General features: G+C 45.2%; 1 protein-coding gene across 4 annotated transcripts in view; it reads left to right on the top strand.

Moving 5' to 3' along the window:
• Positions 1-20229, top strand: part of LOC110526655 (TATA-binding protein-associated factor 172) — a 75005-nt gene extending 54776 nt beyond the window's left edge. For 2 of the 4 annotated variants that reach the window (XM_021607797.3, XM_090237069.1), the window contains 15 exons: positions 3154-3355; positions 3604-3752; positions 4508-4660; positions 9652-9773; positions 14933-15100; positions 15238-15315; positions 15400-15529; positions 16239-16380; positions 16606-16736; positions 16940-17062; positions 17579-17731; positions 17988-18196; positions 18551-18710; positions 18963-19133; positions 19294-20229. In XM_021607797.3, coding sequence (XP_021463472.1) covers positions 3154-3355; positions 3604-3752; positions 4508-4660; positions 9652-9773; positions 14933-15100; positions 15238-15315; positions 15400-15529; positions 16239-16380; positions 16606-16736; positions 16940-17062; positions 17579-17731; positions 17988-18196; positions 18551-18710; positions 18963-19133; positions 19294-19437 — 2235 coding nt within the window. In that variant the 3' untranslated portion in view covers positions 19438-20229. Of the gene's footprint in view, positions 1-3153; positions 3356-3603; positions 3753-4507; positions 4661-6304; positions 6319-9651; positions 9774-14932; positions 15101-15237; positions 15316-15399; positions 15530-16238; positions 16381-16605; positions 16737-16939; positions 17063-17192; positions 17732-17987; positions 18197-18550; positions 18711-18962; positions 19134-19293 lie in introns of those variants that run through there. The other 2 variants (XR_016496516.1, XM_090237073.1) reach the window with 2 other exon arrangements.
• Positions 20230-21975: the final 1746 nt, after the last annotated feature.

Below are 21975 nucleotides of genomic sequence, written 5' to 3'. Positions count from 1 at the left end.
GGAATAGGATTGGAACTGGGGGCTACAGGGCCTGGGTTAACCTCTACATCACCAGAGGAACAGAGGAGGAGTAGGATAAGGGTACGGCTAAAGGCTATAAGAACTGGTCGTCTAGTGCGTTGGGGACAGAGAATAAAAGGAGCAGATTTCAGGGCGTGGTAGAATAGATTCAGGGCATAATGTACAGACAAAGGTAGGGTAGGATGTGAGTGCAGTGGAGGTAAACCTAGGCGTTGAGTGACGATGAGAGAGGTTTCGTCTCTGGATGCACCAGTTAAGCCAAGTGAGGTCTACACGTGTGTGGGGTGGGACAAAAGAGCTATCTAAGGCATTTTGAGCGGTAATGAGGGCTCTACAGTGAAATAAAACAATAAGAACTAGCCAAAACAGCAGTAGACAAGGCATATTGACATTCGATAGAGGCATAAAGCAATCACAGGTGTTGATCAGGAGAGCTAAGACAACAACGGATAAATGGCAATGAAATGGGCAGAGCGGATCAGTTAGGTACATACAGGACCTGAGTACGAGGCTGGGGGCGACAGGTAAAAAAATTAGGTGCCGTGTTATTGAAACAGTCCAGGGGAGTCAGCTTTGTAGCTGTTCAGTAGTCACTACTATGCTAGGCGAGCAGGGGATACAGTGTTCAGAAAATCTAGCGGGCCGGGGCTAGTAGATGGTTCTTCGGCGACATCGTAGACATCGCAAAGGAGGTATTGTAGCCCTAGAATTAGCTGGTATATGGGCCTAGCTCGAGGCTAGTTCAATGCTAGCTAGTGCTTGCTTCGGGACAGAGTCGTTTTTATTTATTTTTATTTCACCTTTATTTAACCAGGTAGGCTAGTTGAGAACAAGTTCTCATTTGCAACTGCGACCTGGCCAAGATAAAGCATAGCAGTGTGAACAGACAACACAGAGTTACACATGGAGTAAACAATTAACAAGTCAATAACACAGTAGAAAAAAAATAGAGTCTATATACATTGTGTGCAAAAGGCATGAGGAGGTAGGCGAATAGTTACAATTTTGCAGATTAACACTGGAGTGATAAATGATCAGATGGTCATGTACAGGTAGAGATATTGGTGTGCAAAAGAGCAGAAAAGTAAATAAATAAAAACAGTATGGGGATGAGGTAGGTCAAATTGGGTAAAATTAGCAAACAGTATCCAGTAATTTGCAGCTAGCTAGTTGTGATGATCTGGTGTAATGATTCAGAGCGGCAGGAATCCGGTGATGTGGTAGAGGAAAGCAGTCCGATATGCTCTGGGTTGATATCGCGCTGTGCAGACTGGCAGGCGTTGTCCGAGCTAAGGCTGGCTGGTGGCTGGCTGGTGACAGAGGAAAAAGATGAAGACTGCTAGCCGTGGCTAACAAAGACTAGTAGCTAGTTAGCTGGTTAGCTCCTTATGGAAGTTCCAGTTATAAGGAATAAAAATAGCAGATCCGTACCACATTGGGTGAGGCGGGTTGCAGAAAAGTAGAAAGTGAGATTAAGATATATACGAAAAAGACCGGCTATTTACACAGGATAAGACAAATACACACGTCCTGCTGCTACGCCATCTTGGATTCTAGATGGCGTAGCAGACCCTTTACTCAGTACTTTGTTGAAGCACCTTTGGCAGCGATTACAGCCTTGAGTCTTCTTGGGTATAACTCTACAAGCTTGGCACACCTGTATTTCGGGAGTTTCTCCCATTCTTCTCTGCAGATCCTCTCAAGCTCTCAGGTTGGATGGAGAGCATTGCTGCACATCTATTTTCAGGTCTCCAGAGATGTTCGATCGGATTCAAGTCCGGGCTCTGGCTGGGCCACTCAAAGACATTGAGACTTGTCCCGAAGCAACTCCTGCGTTGTCTTGGCTGTGTGCTTAGGGTTGTTGTCCTGTTGGAAGGTGAACCGTTTCCCCAGTGTGAGGTCCTGAGGACTCTGGAGCAGGTTTTCATCAAGGATCTCTGTACTTTGCTTAAGTTCAGGTTTGCGTCGATCCTGACTAGTCTCCCAGTGCCTACCACTGAAAAACATCTCCACAGCATGATGCGTCCCCCACCATGCTTCACCGTAGGGATGGTGCCTGGTTTCCTCCAGACATGACGCTTGGCATTCAGGCCAAAGAATTCAGTCTTGGTTTCATTAGACCAGAGAATCTTGTTTCTCATGGTCTGAGAGTCCTTTAGGTGCCTTTTGGCAAACTCCTAGCGGGCTGTCATGTGCCTTTTACTGAGGAGTGGCTTCCATCGCTAACATAAAGGCCTGATTAGTGGGTTGGTGCAGAGATGGTTGTCCTTCTGGAAGGTTCTCTCATCTCCACAGAGGAACTCTGGAGCTCTGTCAGAGTGACCATCGGGTTCTTGGTCACCTCCCTGATTAAGGCCCTTCTCCCTGATTGCTCAGTTTGACTGGATAGCCTTCTCTAGGAAGAGTCTTGGTGGTTCCAAACTGCTTCCATTTAAGAATGATGGAGGCCACTGTGTTCTTGGGGACTTTCAATGCTGCAGACATTTTTGTTGGTACCCTCGACACAATCCTGTCTCGGAGCTTTACGGACAATTCCTTCGACTTCGTAGCTTGGATTTTGCTCTGACATGCACGGTCAACTCTGAATCCAAATCATGTCCAATCAGTTGAATTTACCACAAATGGACTCCAATCAAGTTGTAGAGACATCAAGGATGATCAATGGAAACGGGATGCACATGAGCTGAATTTCGTGTCTCATAGCAAATGGTCTGAATAATTACGCAAATAAGGTATTTGTTTTTTTTTATACATTTGCAAAAATGTCAACCTGATTACTGAGGATTTTTGGGGGGGTTTTAATCCATTTTAGAATAAGTCTATAATGTAACAAAATGGGGAAAAGTCAAGGGGACTGAATACTTTCCAAAGGCACTGTATGCCTCAAGCCAAAATGAATGGTGAAGATGAGCACAGGTATTTGGAAATTACGTGGTGGTGTTTTGAATTGTGGCATGTACATCACCTGCCACAATCCAAAACACCACCGTGTGTTCTGGGCCGTGTGTTTATCTCAACAGAGGACTTTGACATGAACACATCAGGCAAACTTTGATTTTGGAGCGTAATATCTGTAAATACCACATTTACTGTATTGTCTGTCTGATTTAGTTCTTCCCCTCTGCGTTTCAGTTGTTGGAGCACCTGCCCCACCTGTTCACCTGTCTGCAGCACCCGTACACGGCCGTGCGTCACATGGCGGCGCGCTGCGTTGGTGTGCTCAGTAAGATCGCTACCATGGAGACCATGCACCTGTTCCTGGAATGTGTGCTGCCCTGGCTGGGGTGCATCGAGGATGGCACTAAGCAGGAGGGGGCCATCGAGGCCATGGCCTGTATCCTTCATACGTGTCAGTCAGACATGTTCCCACGTATGGGCAACCAACCAATGGTTTTTATATAAGACAGAAAAATGACATGCCATAAAGCAGACACTTTATCCAACAGTATATTGAGTTAATGCATACATTTTTTTTTGTAAATGTGACCCCAGCATAAATTGAACCCAAAACCCCACATTGAAACCAGGGGAGTTGGTGTCTTGTGGTTGGTTGTCCTTGACCCCTTGGCCCCCGCCCCTTAGGTGTGATGGAGCAGTTGGATGTGGACATCGTGCCGTACATTGTGCTGCTGGTGGTGCCGGTGCTGGGCCGCATGAGTGACCCCAGTGACAGCGTCCGTTTCATGGCCACGCAGTGCTTCGCCACCCTCATCCGCCTGCTACCACTGGAGGTAAACACACACACCGAACAATACAGCACAGGCAGTATGTTTTAAGGAGATTTGTTTGCAAGTAGTTATTTGGGTGTAGTTATTTAGTCTTTTTGGGGGATGCCAGGTCATTTGTAGATCTGTCATTCTGAGCAGTCCTACTGCAGTGTAGTCGATTTCAAACACTCGCTAGATCTGCCATTTGCAAGCTACCTGCGGTGTTACTTCCTACTGTGCAATATGGTTATTTGCCTTTTGCCCAATAGAGGACAGTATCTCACTATTTTCCTATGCTGAATATTTTATGTGATTGTCATTTGGAGGATGTGTGTGTGTACTCTAATGAAGTTGGGCATTTTGTTTTCATGGCGACATTGACATCTGTCAGCGGTTAAGCGTTGTCAGTTCATTGGTTCACTTCAATCAGAGAGATTAAGTGGGAGAAATGAATCAGATGCACTGCAGAATCGGGACGGCTGAATGTCAGCCGAATGACCTCCCATACGGAGCCACAGTTGACTCCCAAATAAAAAATGTTGGAGGCTTGGCTTTTGCACCTGGTAATGTTTGTTTGGATATCTTACACCCTTTTCACACTATCATGCTGACCATAATTGTAATGCGCTCAGATATGACATTTTTCATTATTTCCAGCAAGGTTCCAGCAACTATGGTGGATGTGAAACCAGGTCAGCAAAGGACAGCTGGGCTTGGTTCAGGTCAGTGGTGTGAAAAGGGTTTTGAGTCTGCCTTTTTATTATTATTCTTTATCTTAGGCGGGTATCCCGGATCCTCCCACCATGTCGGATGATCTGATTCGCCAGAAGGCCAGAGAGCGTCACTTCATGGAACAGCTGCTGGACAGCAGGAAGTTGGAGAACTACAAGATCCCTGTGCCCATCAAGGCTGAGCTCCGCAAGTATCAGCAGGTGTGTGTTTACATGGCCTTTTATTTATTTTTTTACGTGTGTTTATGTGTTAATTTAAATTTTGTGGGTGTTAGAATTCTACCAACAATTGGTCGGGCCAATATTAGCCCTTTTCATAATCTATCGGTTAACAGCCCTTGACTATAGGTGCAGCTGAAATCTCCTTTATAGCACGAGCGCACTGTGCCTATTGTGTCAAACTGCTGCAAGCTATCTTTCCTCAAGGAACCTATAGGCTGCATCTTGCTACCCACTCATGCTGCACATCATTTATCACACTTGAATAATGCAAAAATGTTGAACCCTAAATGAATTTCCTGTTCGGCAAAACAATGTCCATACAGGCTACAGCACAAAGACGGATACCGGTAGCTTGCTAAGTAGCTAGCAAAATAACATTCAGCATTCACAGAAAGCAAACTTTGCTAGCTAGCTTACAGGAAATATCAGTCATTTTTGCAGTCGACTAACCAACCCCCATTAATCGGTTAACAAACGGTTAGATTCGTCCAAACAGTAATATTAGTTGAACAGAAAGTACTATTGCCATTGCTGAGATATTACAATTTGTGTGTACGAATTCTGGGTCAAAAGGTCACAGGAGATAATGCACTGGTCAATGGCAGAGCCTTTTCCAAAAATGGCACCAAAGTGACACAAGTGGACTTGGATTAATAAACAAACTCAAATATCTCAAGATAGGAAAGTCCCATCAACATGACATTTTCAAGGGTTATACAATAATAAGAGCATGTTAAATTGAAATATAATTAAATATGTATACATACCGTAAAACTTAAATTAAACACTGAGTCTCAAATAGCCACTTGTCCTATTTTTAGTAGCCGGGCAATGGCACACATTTCAGCAATATAAACGCCTGTTTTAAATAAACTTCCTGTCTAAATGAATTGTTTACGAGGTTACCGTGACTTGTTTACGAGGTTTAATGTTTGATGTGTCACATTTACATAACTTTTCCAAGTCATTACTGAATTATGGCAATCAGCTGTTTTTATCGCAAGTAAGTAACTGCTAGCTATTGGCTGATAGCTAACTGGCAAGCACAAAAATTCAACTTCGGGAGTACAGACCCCAAGAAATTGGCCGATCGCCATCTAGTGGTGAAAGTAAGAACTGCTGAAAAATGCATAGTCAGAGGATAATAATTCTGTCAAGGAAGTTTGTCTTAATAAAAAAAAGGGTGTAAACGATAACACATTAGGGCAGGAAATTAAGGAATTGATTAAAAAGCTGGAAATAAACAAACTATGCAAATGAACAAAGCTGTGTGCATTAAGGAAATAGAAGTCTGTCTCGAAGTGCCTGTTGTGTCCAGTGATTGAAGCAAATAAAAGCCTGGGCTATTAATTGAAGTTTTACGGTATGCACATGTACTGTATACATTTCCTGTTGTACGCAATAAATCATTGACCAATTAGGCTTTTTCCACTTACGTTATTTATTTTGGCCTACTAATGCAATCAGTCATACACATATGCTACAGTACTAACCAGAGGTAATACTTTAGGATTTTAGTGTGCTTCTAACAGCAACTTATGTAATTTGACTCAACATTCTCTTATTTTTCTTGTGCCCACCTGCTCTAAAACCGTCTGCGGCGGCGGCTAACCTTCCTGATAGCTACTCTAGCAAAGGTGAGATTGGAAGATTGCATGAAATCTTGACAGCAGCATAGCAAAATGTTACCAAGAATTTGATTTGTGTAGTGATACATATATATTTTTAAAAATTACGTTTCGTCAGATGTATATGGTTGGACAGTGTAGATAAAAGCTTACTAAACTTCTCACTCAGGCTTTTTTTGAGCTGTCTCACTTCCAGCGAAAAGTGATTGTCGGAAGAAGTGTAAAACCACTCTGGCCCCACTGATTGTGCGCTCCCCAATACGATACGTCACTTGACCTAACGCCCTAGCATGGGTACAAGGAATGGAAATTTGTCATTAAAAGCTTTAAAAACATGCAACAATAGTGAGCCGATCGTCTCATATTATTGAGCGTGCAACTACTGTAATTAAGCAGACCACGTAAGGCGTACAATTTGCCGGAAAACATTGTTCTAAAAGATGCACCTGATGGAGTGGTTTAAGAGAAACATCTCCGTTGACTTAGAAAGAGGGGAAATCTAAATATGCAACAACTAGGATGGGTTAATATGACTAGAATTTTGCCTTTGGCTTTTGGACAATGAAAGAAGGTGGATATGAAAACCAATAGAGAAATGCTGACACGTTTTGGGTCGCTAGCATAGCTGTTAGCTTTTGCATGCTTCTCCTTTCTCTCTCTGCTCCGCTGCTTCAGCTTGCGTCTGAGTTGCCTAGCAGCAAGTCTCCGCTCTGGCTTGTTGCCTAGCAGCAAGTCTCCGCTCTGGCTTGTTGCCTAGCAGCAAGTCTCCGCTCTGGCTTGTTGCCTAGCAGCAAGTCTCCGCTCTGGCTTGTTGCCTAGCAGCAAGTCTCCGCTCTGGCTTGTTGCCTAGCAGCAAGTCTCCGCTCTGGCTTGTTGCCTAGCAGCAAGTCTCCGCTCTGGCTTGTTGCCTAGCAGCAAGTCTCCGCTCTGGCTTGTTGCCTAGCAGCAAGTCTCCGCTCTGGCTTGTTGCCTAGCAGCAAGTCTCCGCTCTGGCTTGTTGTCTAGCAGCAAGTCTCCGCTCTGGCTTGCTCACAGCTCGCTCTGACTAGACTAAGCCATTAGTTGACGTTACTCAAGCTACTTTCTAACTCTAAACTCACTGTACTTTACTATTTTCGCCAAAATAATAATTCCGGTCGGATCCAACACTGTTCGTGTTTGACTGACTGGATTTGTTATATTCTCACTCCAATTAAATTACATGAAATTATGCAAATGAATCTAGGCCGATTTTAAAATATATATATATATATATCCTTGAGTCTATTAATGCAGCTGTGCGTCAATCTAAGTAACATTATAATCAAAATCCCAATCAAAATACATCCATTTTAAGCTAGATGTATATTTGAGGTAGGGATGTTGGCCTTCAGCATCTGCGGGGGAAGGTGGCAGAGCTACAGCGGTGTTTGTCAGACATCCTGAAAATCGGTATTCTCACAAACGTCTGTAGCGTCCGAAATGGTTTGACTCTATGGAAAGGGAAGACTCTCACGAACATGATGGGGTCCTCTGTTTTGCTCTATGACCCCACAAGTTTCACAGGACTCGTCTGAAGGTAACCCATACAAACAAATGAAGGTAGTTTTGTGCCAACAAAAATAAGGGGTTAAATATGTCCAAAAAACACACATTTCCTGAGCTTTCTTATATCTCCTAGGTATAGGACAGACACTTAAATCGTATTCCTTATGTGTAATTCTTTTTACTGTCTTTGCGGTTTTAGGAATGTGTTATTTCATGTGTTTCTATGGGCTGTAGTTGTAGGCCAAATTCAATATTTTATCACAATTTCTTTATACCGAAAGGGGTCCTAAAATACTAAATCAAGATGATCCATGGTATGCACATCTTTAAAACAATTCCATATGTTACAGATGACAAACACTCTACTGACATTTGCCAAAGCTCAGTAACTCAATGCATGCGTTCATTGAATATGCTTTCCCCTGTATTGTAAGTAGGACTAAACTACATCTTGATTTACCCAGTTTATCAATAGATTTATCATACAATAATAATCCCTTTGACTTTGTTGTAAGGGCTGTCAAAGTTAACGCGTTAATCACAGTTAACCTTTGACATTTTAAGCACAATGCGCTCTGCTGTGCGGTTGTCAGTAGTTACCACAAGCACAAAGTACTAATTATGGCTAATCCACAGATGGAACAATGAGACAGATAATTCGCCGGGTGTATAAATGTGAAGCATCCGCTTGGCGTTTCCTCTCACTACCAAACATATGGTAGTGAGAGGAAGCCCACTGGCCGGCAGTTAGAGGAGATAGATTTTGACCGAAGTTCAGCACATTTTGATTTCAATAGTTTTCTGTTCCCAAAACTAGAATCTGTTTATGAACGGAATGGACAGTTTTTTTTATATTTATTTTTGTACATTTTGTTTGTAGACTTTTCCCTTTCAAAAAAATCACGTTGTTTAGAAGTGCAAAGGCGAACTGAGTTATTGCGCACTTCAGGAGGTGTTCCCTAACGGAAATATGCAGATGCATCGGTCTCAGACTTCTCTTGTTTCTTGTGGTGCTCAAACATCCATTATGCATGTAGTTTCGAATGAAAATGTACAGAAAGTTCAACCATAAGCGCATTCCAAGGGCATTTCTTTAGATAACAGCCCAAAATCGTAATTTGCACAGAAGTAGCTAGCTAGTTATGCTAACGTCAGCTAGCTCATCAAACAAGAATGTTTACAATGCCATGGCTGAATATCTTGATTCAACTCTAATCAAGAAGCATTCAGCTGCTGTAGATTAGGGTTGGAGTGAAAATCTACAGGACGGTAGCTTTCAAGGAACAGGGTTGGAAAGTGTGTGTGTGTGTGTGTGTGTGTGTGTGTGTGTGTGTGACTAAAAGATGAGGGATGGCCTTGTCTCAAACTAGTTAAATAACTCTACAAGCAATTCAGCACTTTCCACTTTATCTTCCGTCTCGTTATTTTCTGCCAGCCTCTACAAATAGGGTTTGCTTTAAATGTAGCAGGGAGGGCAGCTGCTGCTGACAAATGACTTTTGGACAGAACACACATTTTAAAGTGGTGGAATGGTTGGGCTTTGTGCCCAGCATCCATCTCTCTAATGGGAAAGTGATTTGTAGATCAGTGATTCTGCCTGTGATGTAGTCGTACACAAAATATCAGCACAGTGACAATGTTTGTATGAATTCTTTCACTCATCACTTCACAAGGTGTGGCATAAAATGCAGTGCAACAGCTCATTGCGCCACGTCATTGTCCCTCCCTGCCATAGCTCGTATGCAGAATGTGATTGATAAGGTTATTAAAATGACTAATTTGATGGACCGTTTCAATAACTTTTGATCTTTCCAGGATGGAGTGAACTGGCTGTCCTTCCTGAATAAGTACAAGCTGCATGGTATCCTGTGTGACGACATGGGCCTGGGCAAGACCCTGCAGTCCATCTGCATCCTTGCTGGGGACCACTACCTCAGGTACTTAACTGCATGAACACACAAACAGGTCGTGTTCCAGGCCGACTATATTGCAGTTGCACTGCATGCATCAACCAACGGTTGCATGCCATGTCGTCGACTGTGCAGTCGGGCATCAGATTGCTATATCATATGTGGTTACCAGACGTCATCAGACCACGCAACAGAACAGTGTACTGTTCTACACTTGGTTTATTTTTTTATTAAATAGTTTACATCAAATATTTTTTCAAGTTTTATTGAATTCCGTGACGCGGTTAGCCTTTACGGCTGGGACTGCAGGTTTGGGTCCCGGAATCCTCTTAAGTAGCAGTTAGCTGCTAGCCGTCATGAAAACAGAGTAGGCTAACGCTAGCAGTGCAAGCCCACCAATGTTTTTTTCCCCCCACGGCTGGGCACAAATGCTTTAGGTGTTTTGATTTCCACACAATCACAAGATTGTGGAACTGTCAAATAGACAGGGATTGGCCTGCCCTATATGCACCACCACCAAGCAGATTAAGGGAAGAGATCCTTTGGCTATGAGAAACAGATGACCTATTTTCTTAGTGTAGCCCAGGCAAACCAAATCTGTTTTTAAATGCCTCCTATAGCAAAGCTGTCTTGAGTCGGGCGGCGTTGATCTGTCCCAATCCAACGGCTAGATATTACGCTCAACTCTGCGGCCCATTGGTGACTATATCTCGCAAGCCGGAGAAGATCAGGGAGGCAGTCTGGCCCCCCTTCATATATCCGAGAAGATCCGATTCAGCTATCAAACAGCTTTACCCTGCTTGATACAGACCTACCAGCCCGGGAGTCAACACGGATCCTGGGAATATACCAACAGCTAGTGGCACCCTCCCACATGGCCACCCCAGTTCAACAGATCGCTGACTCAAGACAGAAGGGTCTCGGGCCAGCCGCCACCTTCCTGGGGTTTTCCGACGCCATCCACTGTTGCTGGTGAGAAGAATCAGGCTAGCCTCCCTCGAAGCCTCCATCCCCCCTTACCTGAGGCAGTCCCATCCTGCTCTCCCTCTTCCTTAATTAACCATCAGATTCCATCACAAACACCATCATTGTGGGCAGCTCGATGGTGAGAGATTTTGGCTTGCCTACAGTCTGTGGACCGACCCAAAGACCACTGTCACACAGGAGCCTGTTTCCATGACATCAACTCCCTCCTGCCAAACAATTCTGGCCAACTACTTCATTATTGACACAGGTTTTAACGACCTTCGCTTTAGGTGATCTGAGGGAGTACTACACAAAAAATTGTAGCACCCTCGCTAGCACAGGGAAGAGAATAATTCTCTCTGGCCCCCTCCCGTGCTATCAAAGGGGTTCAGAATGTTTCAGCCGACTCGTTGCCCTTAACGAGTACCCGAAGGAACCTTGCGAGAACAGGAACGTCTCCTTTTGTGACAACTTTGATTTGCTGTGGGAGCAACCGGCACTTTTTAAGAGACTGGATTTGACCCTAACTACAGGGTTTATAGAAATATTTCCTGCAGCATGGCAAACCGTTTTAGAGACGGACAGGGTCTGGTAGTGCTCCAGTGCTCCCTGTCAGAATAAGCAACAGAGGACTTGGAAACCATGTCAACTCCTATGGAAATGGCACTATGGTTATTGTAACCTAATTTATGCTCCTCTAACTCTGCCTTCTAGTGAGTTTATACAAACGTATCATCTACCATTCTGATACATTGGAGACTTTCAGAAAACCTGGTTGTAACATTAGTCATTTGGTCATTTTTCCATTGGTCACCTCGAGTGGCCCACACTCATTGAATATGGAGCTTTTAAATGTTTTAAACTAGCAATCACTAGTTAAAACCTTTCTTGTGAATGACCTCATTGCGGAGCGCAAAATTGGTTGCATGTTTCTCACTGAAACATGGCTGTCTTCAGATTGTAGTTCTACTCTTATTGAAGGCCCCCTACCCCCCCAGACTACAACTTTTCATACTCTCAGAAAAGGGTGGGGTGACAGCCTCTATTTTTTTTAAAAATTAATAATACACTCAGCTGTAAGGACATTTAGTTTGGTGACTTTTGTAAGTATTCTGAGCATCATGCTATACTGTTTCAATGTCAGCCACCAGTGCTGACTATAACCCTGCATTGGCCATCAAAAGCACTGCCCCATTTTATTTCCTGATTTCTTTGAACTATTGTCCTGCAACTATGATAAAAATCATTGTTATGCGTTTTTTAATATATTTTTTAAAATTTTCATGTTGACAGAGATGACTCCCAAGGCAATTGAATTTCGGACTCTTTTGAGCTCTATGGACTTCATCCAACGTGTCACTGGACCCACCCATAGCTGCAGCCATGCTCTGAACCTGGTTATCACCAAGGGGCTTTCTATTGACACATCCTCTTGTTGATGTTGCTTTGTCTGATCTCCACTGTATTTGTACTACTACCTTGTTCCCCATTGCACAGGGTAATACTGAACAACCTCATTACGAAACACGATCTCACCTCTGAAGTTGCTACAGGTTTTTGAGTGTAGGAACAACACACCATCACCTATTCTGCCTTCCTCTTGTGATGATTTAGTTCACTTTAATAGCAAACTAAGGGCAACCATTGACGCCGTAGCTCCTGTAAGGTTATCCAAACAGAGCCAATTGGATGAGTCAGGAAACAAATCAATTGATAAGAAAATTGCAGAAAGGCAGAGCGGAAGTAGGGAAAGTCAGTTGCTGGTCAATTATGATATTCTGAGAGCGCATCTTGGCATATACAAGGCGATTAGAAATGCAAAGACGGGTTAATTTTTCGGACATTGATCACTAATAATCAGAATCATTCGAGTGTTCTTCTCTGCCATTTATGGCCTGATAAATCCTACCCCCGTAAGTCTGAACTTTCCTCCACATATTAAATGTAATGCGTCTCAGAGATCAGACCTCAATCATTAGGCTGGGTGTCAGTCAAGCAAGACCAGTATTCAGATCCTTGACCTCTTTTACATTTTGTTAGGTTACAGCCTTATTCTAAAATTGATATGTTTTTTTTGTGTGTCTCAATCTACACACAATACTCCGTAATGACAAAGCAAAAAAACATTTTTTTATACATTTTTGCAAATTTATGAAAAATAAACTGAAATATCACATTTACGTAAGTATTCAGACCCTTTACTCAGTACTTTGTTGAAGCACCTTTGGCAGCGATGACCACCTCGAGTCTTTGGTTATGGCTCTACAGGCTTGCCACCTGTATTTGGGGAGTTTCTCCCATTCTTCTCTGCAGATCCTCTCAAGCTCTGTCAGGTTGGATGGGGAGCATTGTTGCACAGCTATTTTCAGGTCTCTCCAGAGATGTTCGATCGGGCTCTGGCTGGGCCACTCAAGGACATACAGAGACTTGTTCCGAACTACACCTGCATTGTCTTAGCTGTGTGCTTAGGGTTGTTGTCCTGTTGGAAGGTGAACCAGTCTGAGTGCTCGGGAGCAGGTTTTCATCAAGGATCTCTCTGTACTTTGCTCCGTTCATCTTTCCCTCGATCCTGACTAGTCTCCCAGTCCCTGCCACTGAAACCATCCCCACAGCATGATGCAGCCACCACCATGCTTCACCGTAGGGATGGTGCCAGGTTTCCTCCAGATGTGACACTTGGGATTCAGGCCAAAGAGTTCAATCTTGGTTTCATCAGACCAGAGAATCTTGTTTCTCATGGTCTGAGAGTCTGTGCCTTTTGGCAAACTCCAAGCGGGCTGTCATGTGCCTTTTTACTGAAGAGTGGCTTCCTTCTCTACCATAAAGGCCTGATTTGGTGGAGTGCTGCAGAGAGGGTTCTCCTCCTGGAAGGTTCTCCCATCTCCACAGAGGAAGTCTGGAGCTCTATCAGTGACCATCAAGTTCTGACCAAGGTCCTTCTCCCCCGATTGCTCAGTTTGGCTGGGTGGCCAGCTCTAGGAAGAGTCTTGGTGGTTCAAAACTTCTTCCATTTAAGAATGATGAAGGCTACTGTGTTCTTGGGAACTTTCAGTGCTGCAGAAAGTTTTTGGTACCCTTCTCCAGATCTGTACCTAGACACAATCCTGAGCTCTACGGACAATTCCTTTTGACCTCATGTCTTGGTTTTTGCTCTGACATGCACTGTCAACTGTGGGACCTTATATAGACAGGTTTGTGCCTTTTCAAATCATGTCCAATCAATTGAATTTACCAACAGGTGGACTCCAAGTTGTAGAAACATCTCAAGGATGATCAATAGAAACAGGATGCACCTGAGCTCAATTTCAAGTCTCATAGCAAAGGGTCTGAATACTTATGTGAATAAGGTATTTGTTTTATACATGTGCAAACATTTCTAAACCAGTTTCTTTTTAGAATAAGACTAACGTAACAAAATGTGAAAGTCAAGGGGTCTGAATACTTTAAAAATCCACTGTCTGTTACCCCTTGGCAAGCACAGCATTGATTTCCACTGCTACTCAGACGATACACAACTTTACATTTCTATGTCACCAGGAGGATTTTAGCTCCACAGAAATGAGACTATTGGTGATTTGAAATACTTGGATGACTCACAACTTCTTCCAGCTAAATCCGGACAAGACCGAGGCACTTATTGTTGGAGCCAAAGCATAGAGAGAGAATCTGGCCGCACATTTTAATTCACAGGCAGTGAAGGTGAAAAACCTAGGTGTAATTTTAGATTTTGAACTCCAATCACGTGTGTGTGTGTGTGTGTCCAAAATAGATTTTTACCACCTGCAGAACATTGCCACGGGGCAGTTGTTTCTCTCTTTGGCTGATAGAGACTCATCCATGCTTTTATTACAAGCAGGCTTGACTACTGTAATACTCTCCTGTCTGGTCAGCCGAAGAAAGTCATTGGTCAAGAGCAAAACATACAGAATTCTGCAGCACGGGTACTGGCTGCCTGTGAGATTTAGAACAAATTAAGATTCTTCTGTTTTTTTGTGTAGTAAATAGTTGTTTTTCTTAATTGTTTTTCTGTGAAACACATCGTTTCATCCATGCCCGAAATGTGCTATAGAAATAAAGCTTGATTGGATTAAATGCCAATCCAGGCGTTGTGAAATCTGGCAGGCAACTGCAATGTAGTTGTCCTGGAACGTGTCCACGGTTTGACTTTAAACTGGACAGGAGGCTCCTCTGTTGTTAAGAGTTCTATTAATTGTGTGCAGGGCACAGGAGTATGCCAAGACCAAGGCAGCAGACTGCACCCCCCTGCCCTCTCTGGTGGTGTGCCCCCCCACACTGACGGGTCACTGGGTGGACGAGGTGGGCAAGTTCTGCACCGACGAGTACCTGAACCCCCTGCACTACACAGGACCCCCCACGGAGCGAGCACGGTAAGACCCCTAGACCGACCCTCTCCCACCCAAACATACACACGATTCCACCACAGAGATTGCATAGGAGAACACGGCATCATCATTTGTTTAAATTATTACGAGGTTAAAATAATTCATTGTTTTTTCTTTTGCAGGTTACAGCATCAAGTGAAAAAGCACAACCTAGTAGTAGCCTCTTACGATGTTGTACGAAACGACATAGACTTTTTTAGGTGATTTATTGAAATTAACAAAATATATCTTTAGGATGGTGGATGTCATTTTTATAAATAATATATACAATTTTTAATTTTCAGGAATATAAAATTCAATTACTGTATCCTCGACGAGGGCCATGTGATCAAGAACGGGAAGACCAAGCTCTCTAAGGCCATTAAGCAGTTGGCGGCCAACTTCCGAGTCATCCTATCAGGAACGCCCATCCAGGTGGGGGGGAATTTTCTTCAGCCGATTATTAAATCTATTTTTTAATTGAACCTTTATTTAAGTAGGCAAGTCAGTTAAGAACAAACTCTTAATTACAATGACGCTGGGCCAATTGTGCTCCACCCTACGAGACTCCCAATCACGGCTGGATGTGATACAGCCTGGATTCGAACCAGGGTCTGTAGTGACGCCTCTTGCACTGAGATGCAGTGCCTTAGACCGCTGCGCCACTCGGGATCTTTTTTTTAAAAAGTCAGTAAAGAACGAGCAAAGGCGTCTGCAGTGGGAATGAATATGTTCCAGTGTGTTAGTTTTTTGTTTTTAGCGTCTTTCTTTACTAAACTTCATTGTAAGACTGTGATCCCCTTGAGCTTGTTAATGTTCTGTGCTCACTGCATCAGATCAATGTTGCCTAAACATTTCTCTATACTGGCCTAATGATTCCTTCCTCCACTCTGTGGGACGGTTGGCCGTATTGTCTTTACATTGACGGGTGTAGTATTAGTGGATGAAATGAGGACATTATGCCAAGCCTGTGTGACATTAATGGTGACGTACGTTAGACTCTGTGAATGCCTATTGTGCAGTCTGCCGCTGTAGCCTTCATAGAGGAGTTCAGTCCAAGCAGTCGGACTACTTCCAAGTCTCAGCGTTTATTTCAGTCTAATACAACTCTCTCACTTTCTCTCCCTCTGCCGCCTCTCCTCAGAATAATGTTCTGGAGCTGTGGTCGCTCTTTGACTTCCTCATGCCCGGCTTCCTGGGCACAGAGCGCCAGTTTGCTGCCCGCTATGGCAAGCCCATCCTGGCCAGCCGTGACGCCAAGAGCTCGTCGCGCGAGCAAGAGGCCGGTAAAGATCCGATTTGTCTCTGTTCTGATGTTGGTGTAATCACCAGTTGTGAATGCCTAACGATGAGCGCACGGAAGCTGGGTCTTGTTCATTTGGCACTGTGGTTGTGACGACATTGCGACACTTGATTGTCCCATGGCAAAACAAATACAATCCCTACAAATCTGACACCGACGGTGGTGTGGTTTTGTTTCTTGTGGTGACTGTTCCGCTCCTCCTCTCTAGGGGTGCTGGCCATGGAGGCGCTGCATCGCCAGGTGCTGCCCTTCCTCTTGAGGAGAATGAAGAAGGACGTGCTGCAGGACCTGCCCCCCAAGATCATCCAGGACTACTACTGCAACCTCAGCCCTCTACAGGTACACTAGGAAACCTCTGAACCGCTGTTATAACGTCATATAGACGGTCTCTTCAAATGAAGAGAACAGCAGTAGCTTACCTCTGTTGTGATGGCCTAAAATCACAAATAACTACTCATTATATGATTTAAGATGAGCAATTCTGCGCCTCACCTTGCTCAAACTGATCCCCTCAAACACGCCGTCTCGCTCTCTGTCTGCAGGTTCAGCTGTATGAGGACTTTGCCAAGTCCCGGGCCAAGGTCAGTGTGGAGGACACCATCTCTACAGCCTCCATCCACGAAGAGGAGAAGCCCAAGCTGAAGGCCACGGGCCACGTGTTCCAGGTAAACACACACACACACACACAGGTGACCTGCCACTTGTGACCTGCATCGAAATTATGCATTATGCAAAACATTTTTACACCCCCCCCCCATTTTCCTCAATTGTCTCATCGTTGCAACTCCTCAACAGGCCTCGGGAGAGGCGACGGTCGAGACATGCGTCCTCCGAAACATGACCCGCCTAACCCGGACGGCGCTAGGCTAACTGTGCGCCGCCCTGTGGCACACAATTTCGTTTTTTGCCCTAGCACTACACAGCTGATTCAAATAATCAAAGCTTGATGATGAGTTGGTTTACTGGAATTAGCTGTGTAGTGCTAGGGCAAAAATCAAAACGTGCACTCGGGGGTGGCCCCAGGACCGAGTTTGGGAAACGATGCCTTAGACTGCTGCGCCGCGCAGCACACATTTCACAGGACAAAATAGAATCACCCACCAAATTGTTATTATATCTTTTAAATTTGTGTGTATTCACCGTACTTGGTAGTTGTTATTTACATCCTCTTCCCTCTCCAGGCTCTGCAGTACTTGCGGAAGCTGTGTAACCACCCAGGCCTGGTACTGCTGCCACAGCACCCAGAGTACAAGCGCATCACAGACCAGCTGGCAGCACAACACTCCAGCCTCCGAGACATCCAGCACTCGCCCAAACTCTCAGCTCTCAAACAGGTACCCTTATACCCTACCTCTAGGTGCCACTCATTCCCCATTCCTGACCCCAATCTCAGCCACGCACCACCCCTATTCCCCTCTCTGCCTTCACGTACCATCCTATTCCTGTCCCCCAAATCGTCTCTGCTCCAGAAGTGGCAGTTATTGGGATTGTAGTGGAGTGAGGTGCAGATACTCCATACTACTCAACCCCTACAGATAAAAACACCCCTGTGAGTAAGTTGTTATACTGAGCCCCCTCCCCCTATTCCAGTTGTTGTTAGACTGTGGTCTGGGCAGCAGCGGCTCAGCGGAGGGCACAGAGGCGGTGGTGGCCCCGCACAGAGTGCTGATCTTCTGTCAGCTGAAGAGCATGCTGGACATCGTGGAGCACGACCTGCTCAAGCCCCAGCTGCCCGCCGTCACCTACCTGCGACTGGACGGCAGCGTCCCGACTGGCCTGCGCCACTCCATCGTCTCCAGGTGAGAAGGGAGGAGCATGGAGGGAGTCTTTGGGTCCTGTGTGTGACAATACAATGCATGGCGTTGGTGTCAAACTATCATCAGTAGTGTTATTTGTTTTTAGGACGGGACCCGTTAGAAGTAGTTTGAGGGACCGCTATTGGGCTCAGACAGTAGGCTGAGCTGAGGCTGGAACCTACGTCGCCGGGGGGGTGTTGGTTATGTGTAGTCAGGAGCTTTTAGACTGCTACACCAGACTAAGGCACAGTCCTGCCGCCTTTGCTGACGTGTCACTCACAAACCTCATCTGAATTGAGTGGCACTGTCCTTCTCTCGCCGTCTCTCTCTACGCTGCTCTGTCACGCTCGCTCTCAGGTTCAACAACGACCCCTCCATAGACGTGCTGCTGCTCACCACCCACGTGGGCGGTCTGGGTCTGAACCTGACCGGCGCTGACACGGTGGTGTTTGTGGAACATGACTGGAACCCTATGAGAGACCTACAGGCCATGGACCGCGCACACAGGATAGGACAGGTAAACTACTGCCTCTGTATGTAAAATATCCAGGCCAGCAGAGTGTGGTTTGGTTCGGCCTTACGGCGTGAATCAGGCAAAAAAACATGTGAGTGGATCAATTTTGAGTAAGCCGAGACTTCAGAATCACTCGTCTTGATTCTGTGCAGTCCCAACTGCAACGTAGTTCGTCTCAGACATGCGCACAGGCTTGTCCGGTTGGCAGTCCCGACGTAGTGCCACATTTCTGTAACGGTGTGTCTCCTCTTGCAGAAACGCGTGGTGAACGTGTATCGTCTGATCACGCGTGGCACCCTGGAGGAGAAGATCATGGGCCTGCAGAAGTTCAAGATGAGCATCGCCAACACTGTCATCAGCCAGGAGAACGCCAGTCTGCAGAGTATGGGCACCGACCAGCTCCTCAACCTCTTCACCTTGGACAAGGTCAGTAGCGCTCGCTTGGGTACACACACACTTATACACGTGCACCCCCACCTCCCTCTTCTGTGTTAGTCATTCTACTCTTTCACACACATCTATTTAACCAGTGCCGCCTATCCAGTGTGTGTGTGTTTCGATCTCTAACCTGTCTCTCTCTGTCTAGGAAGGGAAGGACGATAAGGGCGAGTCGTCCTCTGGAGGGAAAGCCTCCATTAAGAATGTGCTGGACGGCCTGGGGGACCTCTGGGACCAGCAGCAGTACGAAACCGAATACAACCTGGACAGCTTTATGCACTCGCTCCACTAGCCTCACTTACCCAGCCAGGCTAAACCATCCAGGGCTCAGTGCTATCTGCCAGTCTGATTCTGGTTATCCCCATGGCTTCCCCAGTAGTCTCCCACCCCAAAGCCCACTTAATTAGACAGCCTTCCCACCTTTAGTCCTGTGTGCCCTCCTGTTCCCGGGGGAACAGAGGAGCAGGGTCATCTAGTCTCTCCTTGAGACTGCCTGTACAATGGAGCAGCAAGATGGGACTGGCCCAGAGACCACTCCAGCCCTGTGGCGGTCCTCCTTCTAAACTGAAGTCTTAAAGCACTCCCACACCCACTTTTAGAGGACTACCAGTGTTCTATTGACTGTATAGGCAAAAAACAAGATTTTTGACTGGAGGGGAGTCGTCTTATAGGAACACGTGCGCACACACCAGAGTGCTGGCTCTTTATAGCTGGTTACTGGATTGCACTGTGACTACTGGCTAGAAGGGGTGTTTTATACCACCCCCAGGTGACGCTAGTCTCCCCACACATGTCCTGTGTAAGCACATTCACTTGAACTTTCTCGCCCACATAGAACTCTGTATGGATCAGTTGGCTGGCCTGGCACAGGATTGGAAAAGCCGTGGCCGGGCGCTGCTCGTCTCCAACCTTGTGAAATGTCACTCTAAATGGAGCTGCGCTGAAGCAGCCTCACAGGGACTTACACCGCAGGGACCAACCTGAAACAAGGGGATGAGTTTTAAGAAAATGCAGACCTGTAAATATTTCTGTAATTGTTGCTCCTTGTTGAAACTGATAGTTATAATAAATTCTAGAGCTTTCAGCGGGCGTCCTGTTTTGTGCGTCCAGCACTGTCCCCATAGACTGCATTCCTATGTTGAACACGGCCAGTAGAGGGTGTCCTTGCATTTAGGAATGATGGCACTGAGATTAGCTCTGAGTGGAAAGTGGATCGAGACCATTTGAGGCGCAGCATGAGGTTGAAAAGCAAGAGAAAGTAAAGATGACTCTACCATGTCAGTGATACTGGAGCTTTAGTCTGAGGTGATGGGCAAACCAGTGTTATTGCTTACATGGAACTCCTGACTACCAAACTTTTCAGACACATTGCTGCCGCACATCTGGTACTTTGTGAATCCAGATTCCCTTTACTCTCAAAAAGGCACCATAGGTCATAATCTGCATCATTACCTTACTAGAGGCTGTAACGATCCGTGTCCGACGGATGACGGTAATGTGTGTCTGAAGCCCCGGCTTATACATGGTGCTCGTGTCTTTCTGTCCCGATATTGTTCACATTGTATTAAAATGTCACGTGGGCATTGTTCCCAGATTTCCTGGTCCCTCCCTGTATGTCAATTATTTGACTTTCTTTCAAAAAATTCCCTTTATTTATTTACATTGACGCCATCTGTCAATGATCCGATAACGATGGATAGTTCCTACGGCGGCAGAAGTTGCCCAAAACACTACGCAGAGAGAACAGCCGCAAGTGCGTCGGAGCATGTGTTACCGATAGGATCGAAAGGCATCGCTGCTGTCGGATCAGCTTTCCTCATTCAAATCGTACCTTTTTACTTTACAATTAACTGCCAATACTGTTGACGGATCAGCTCCTAGAGAAATCTATTATCACCTTTTGGCACTTACTCAGTGCACTAACACATGAAATGTATTTAAAGGACATATTTGACAGCTGACAATTAGCAAATTAGAACTCAATTGAAATGTATGTTGCCTATGTTGCGTACAGTACTCGTTAATGCAGTCGGTTTTCGTTTCAAGCATCTGCATCCTTTAACAATTGCAAAGACGTTCTGCAGTTATCAGCGGTCACCGATCCGTCTACACTCGTACGATATCCAGACAACGCATCCCCAACTACCTCCGGAGGTGGTCAGGAAGATCAGATCACAATGTCTTTTGTCTCCATACCTGTAGAAAAAGAATGTGGGCACAGGACACATGTCACCAGGTATAATCTGTTGCTGCATCAGCCCCTTACCAGCAAGGGAATAAGGCTGGATTTCCCAATTATTTTATCTGTTGAAGCAGGTTGGGTGTGGTACCGTTCCTCAGACACCTACTACATGTAATATGATGGTTTCTGCTGCACGGAGGGACAGTTCTAGATTATGGATCACTGAACATGCACAAACAGCATGGAAAAGGGAGTGCTTGGAAGAGTTGTCAAGAACAATGGTGCAAGTTGGTCAACCCTTTTGAAGACTTGTGATTTACCATGTCACATTAGTAGGTGCTTGTGGCAAAAGCACAACTATGGTTTAACTTGCATACACATTCTAAATGCTGCTAAACCCCTAAATGACCTAAATGTAATCCCTGTCCTTGATCATTACACAGGAGCTGGGGACAAAAGGCCACTAAAATATGCAGTTTTGTCAGACAACACAATGCCACAGATGTCTCAAGTTGAGGCAACATGCATTATGATTGCAGGAACGCCCACCAGAGCTGTTGCCTGGGAATGTAATGTTAATTTCTCTACCATAAGCCAACCAGCCTCACAAGTGCAGACCACGTGTAACCATGCCAGCCCAGGACCTCC

The sequence above is a fragment of the Oncorhynchus mykiss genome, chromosome 1, assembly GCF_057628025.1.
Source record: "Oncorhynchus mykiss isolate SJ-2025 chromosome 1, ASM5762802v1, whole genome shotgun sequence".
NCBI lineage: Eukaryota > Metazoa > Chordata > Actinopteri > Salmoniformes > Salmonidae > Oncorhynchus > Oncorhynchus mykiss.
Note: the sequence above shows the minus strand (reverse complement) of the source record. Positions and strands in the feature narration are given on the sequence as shown.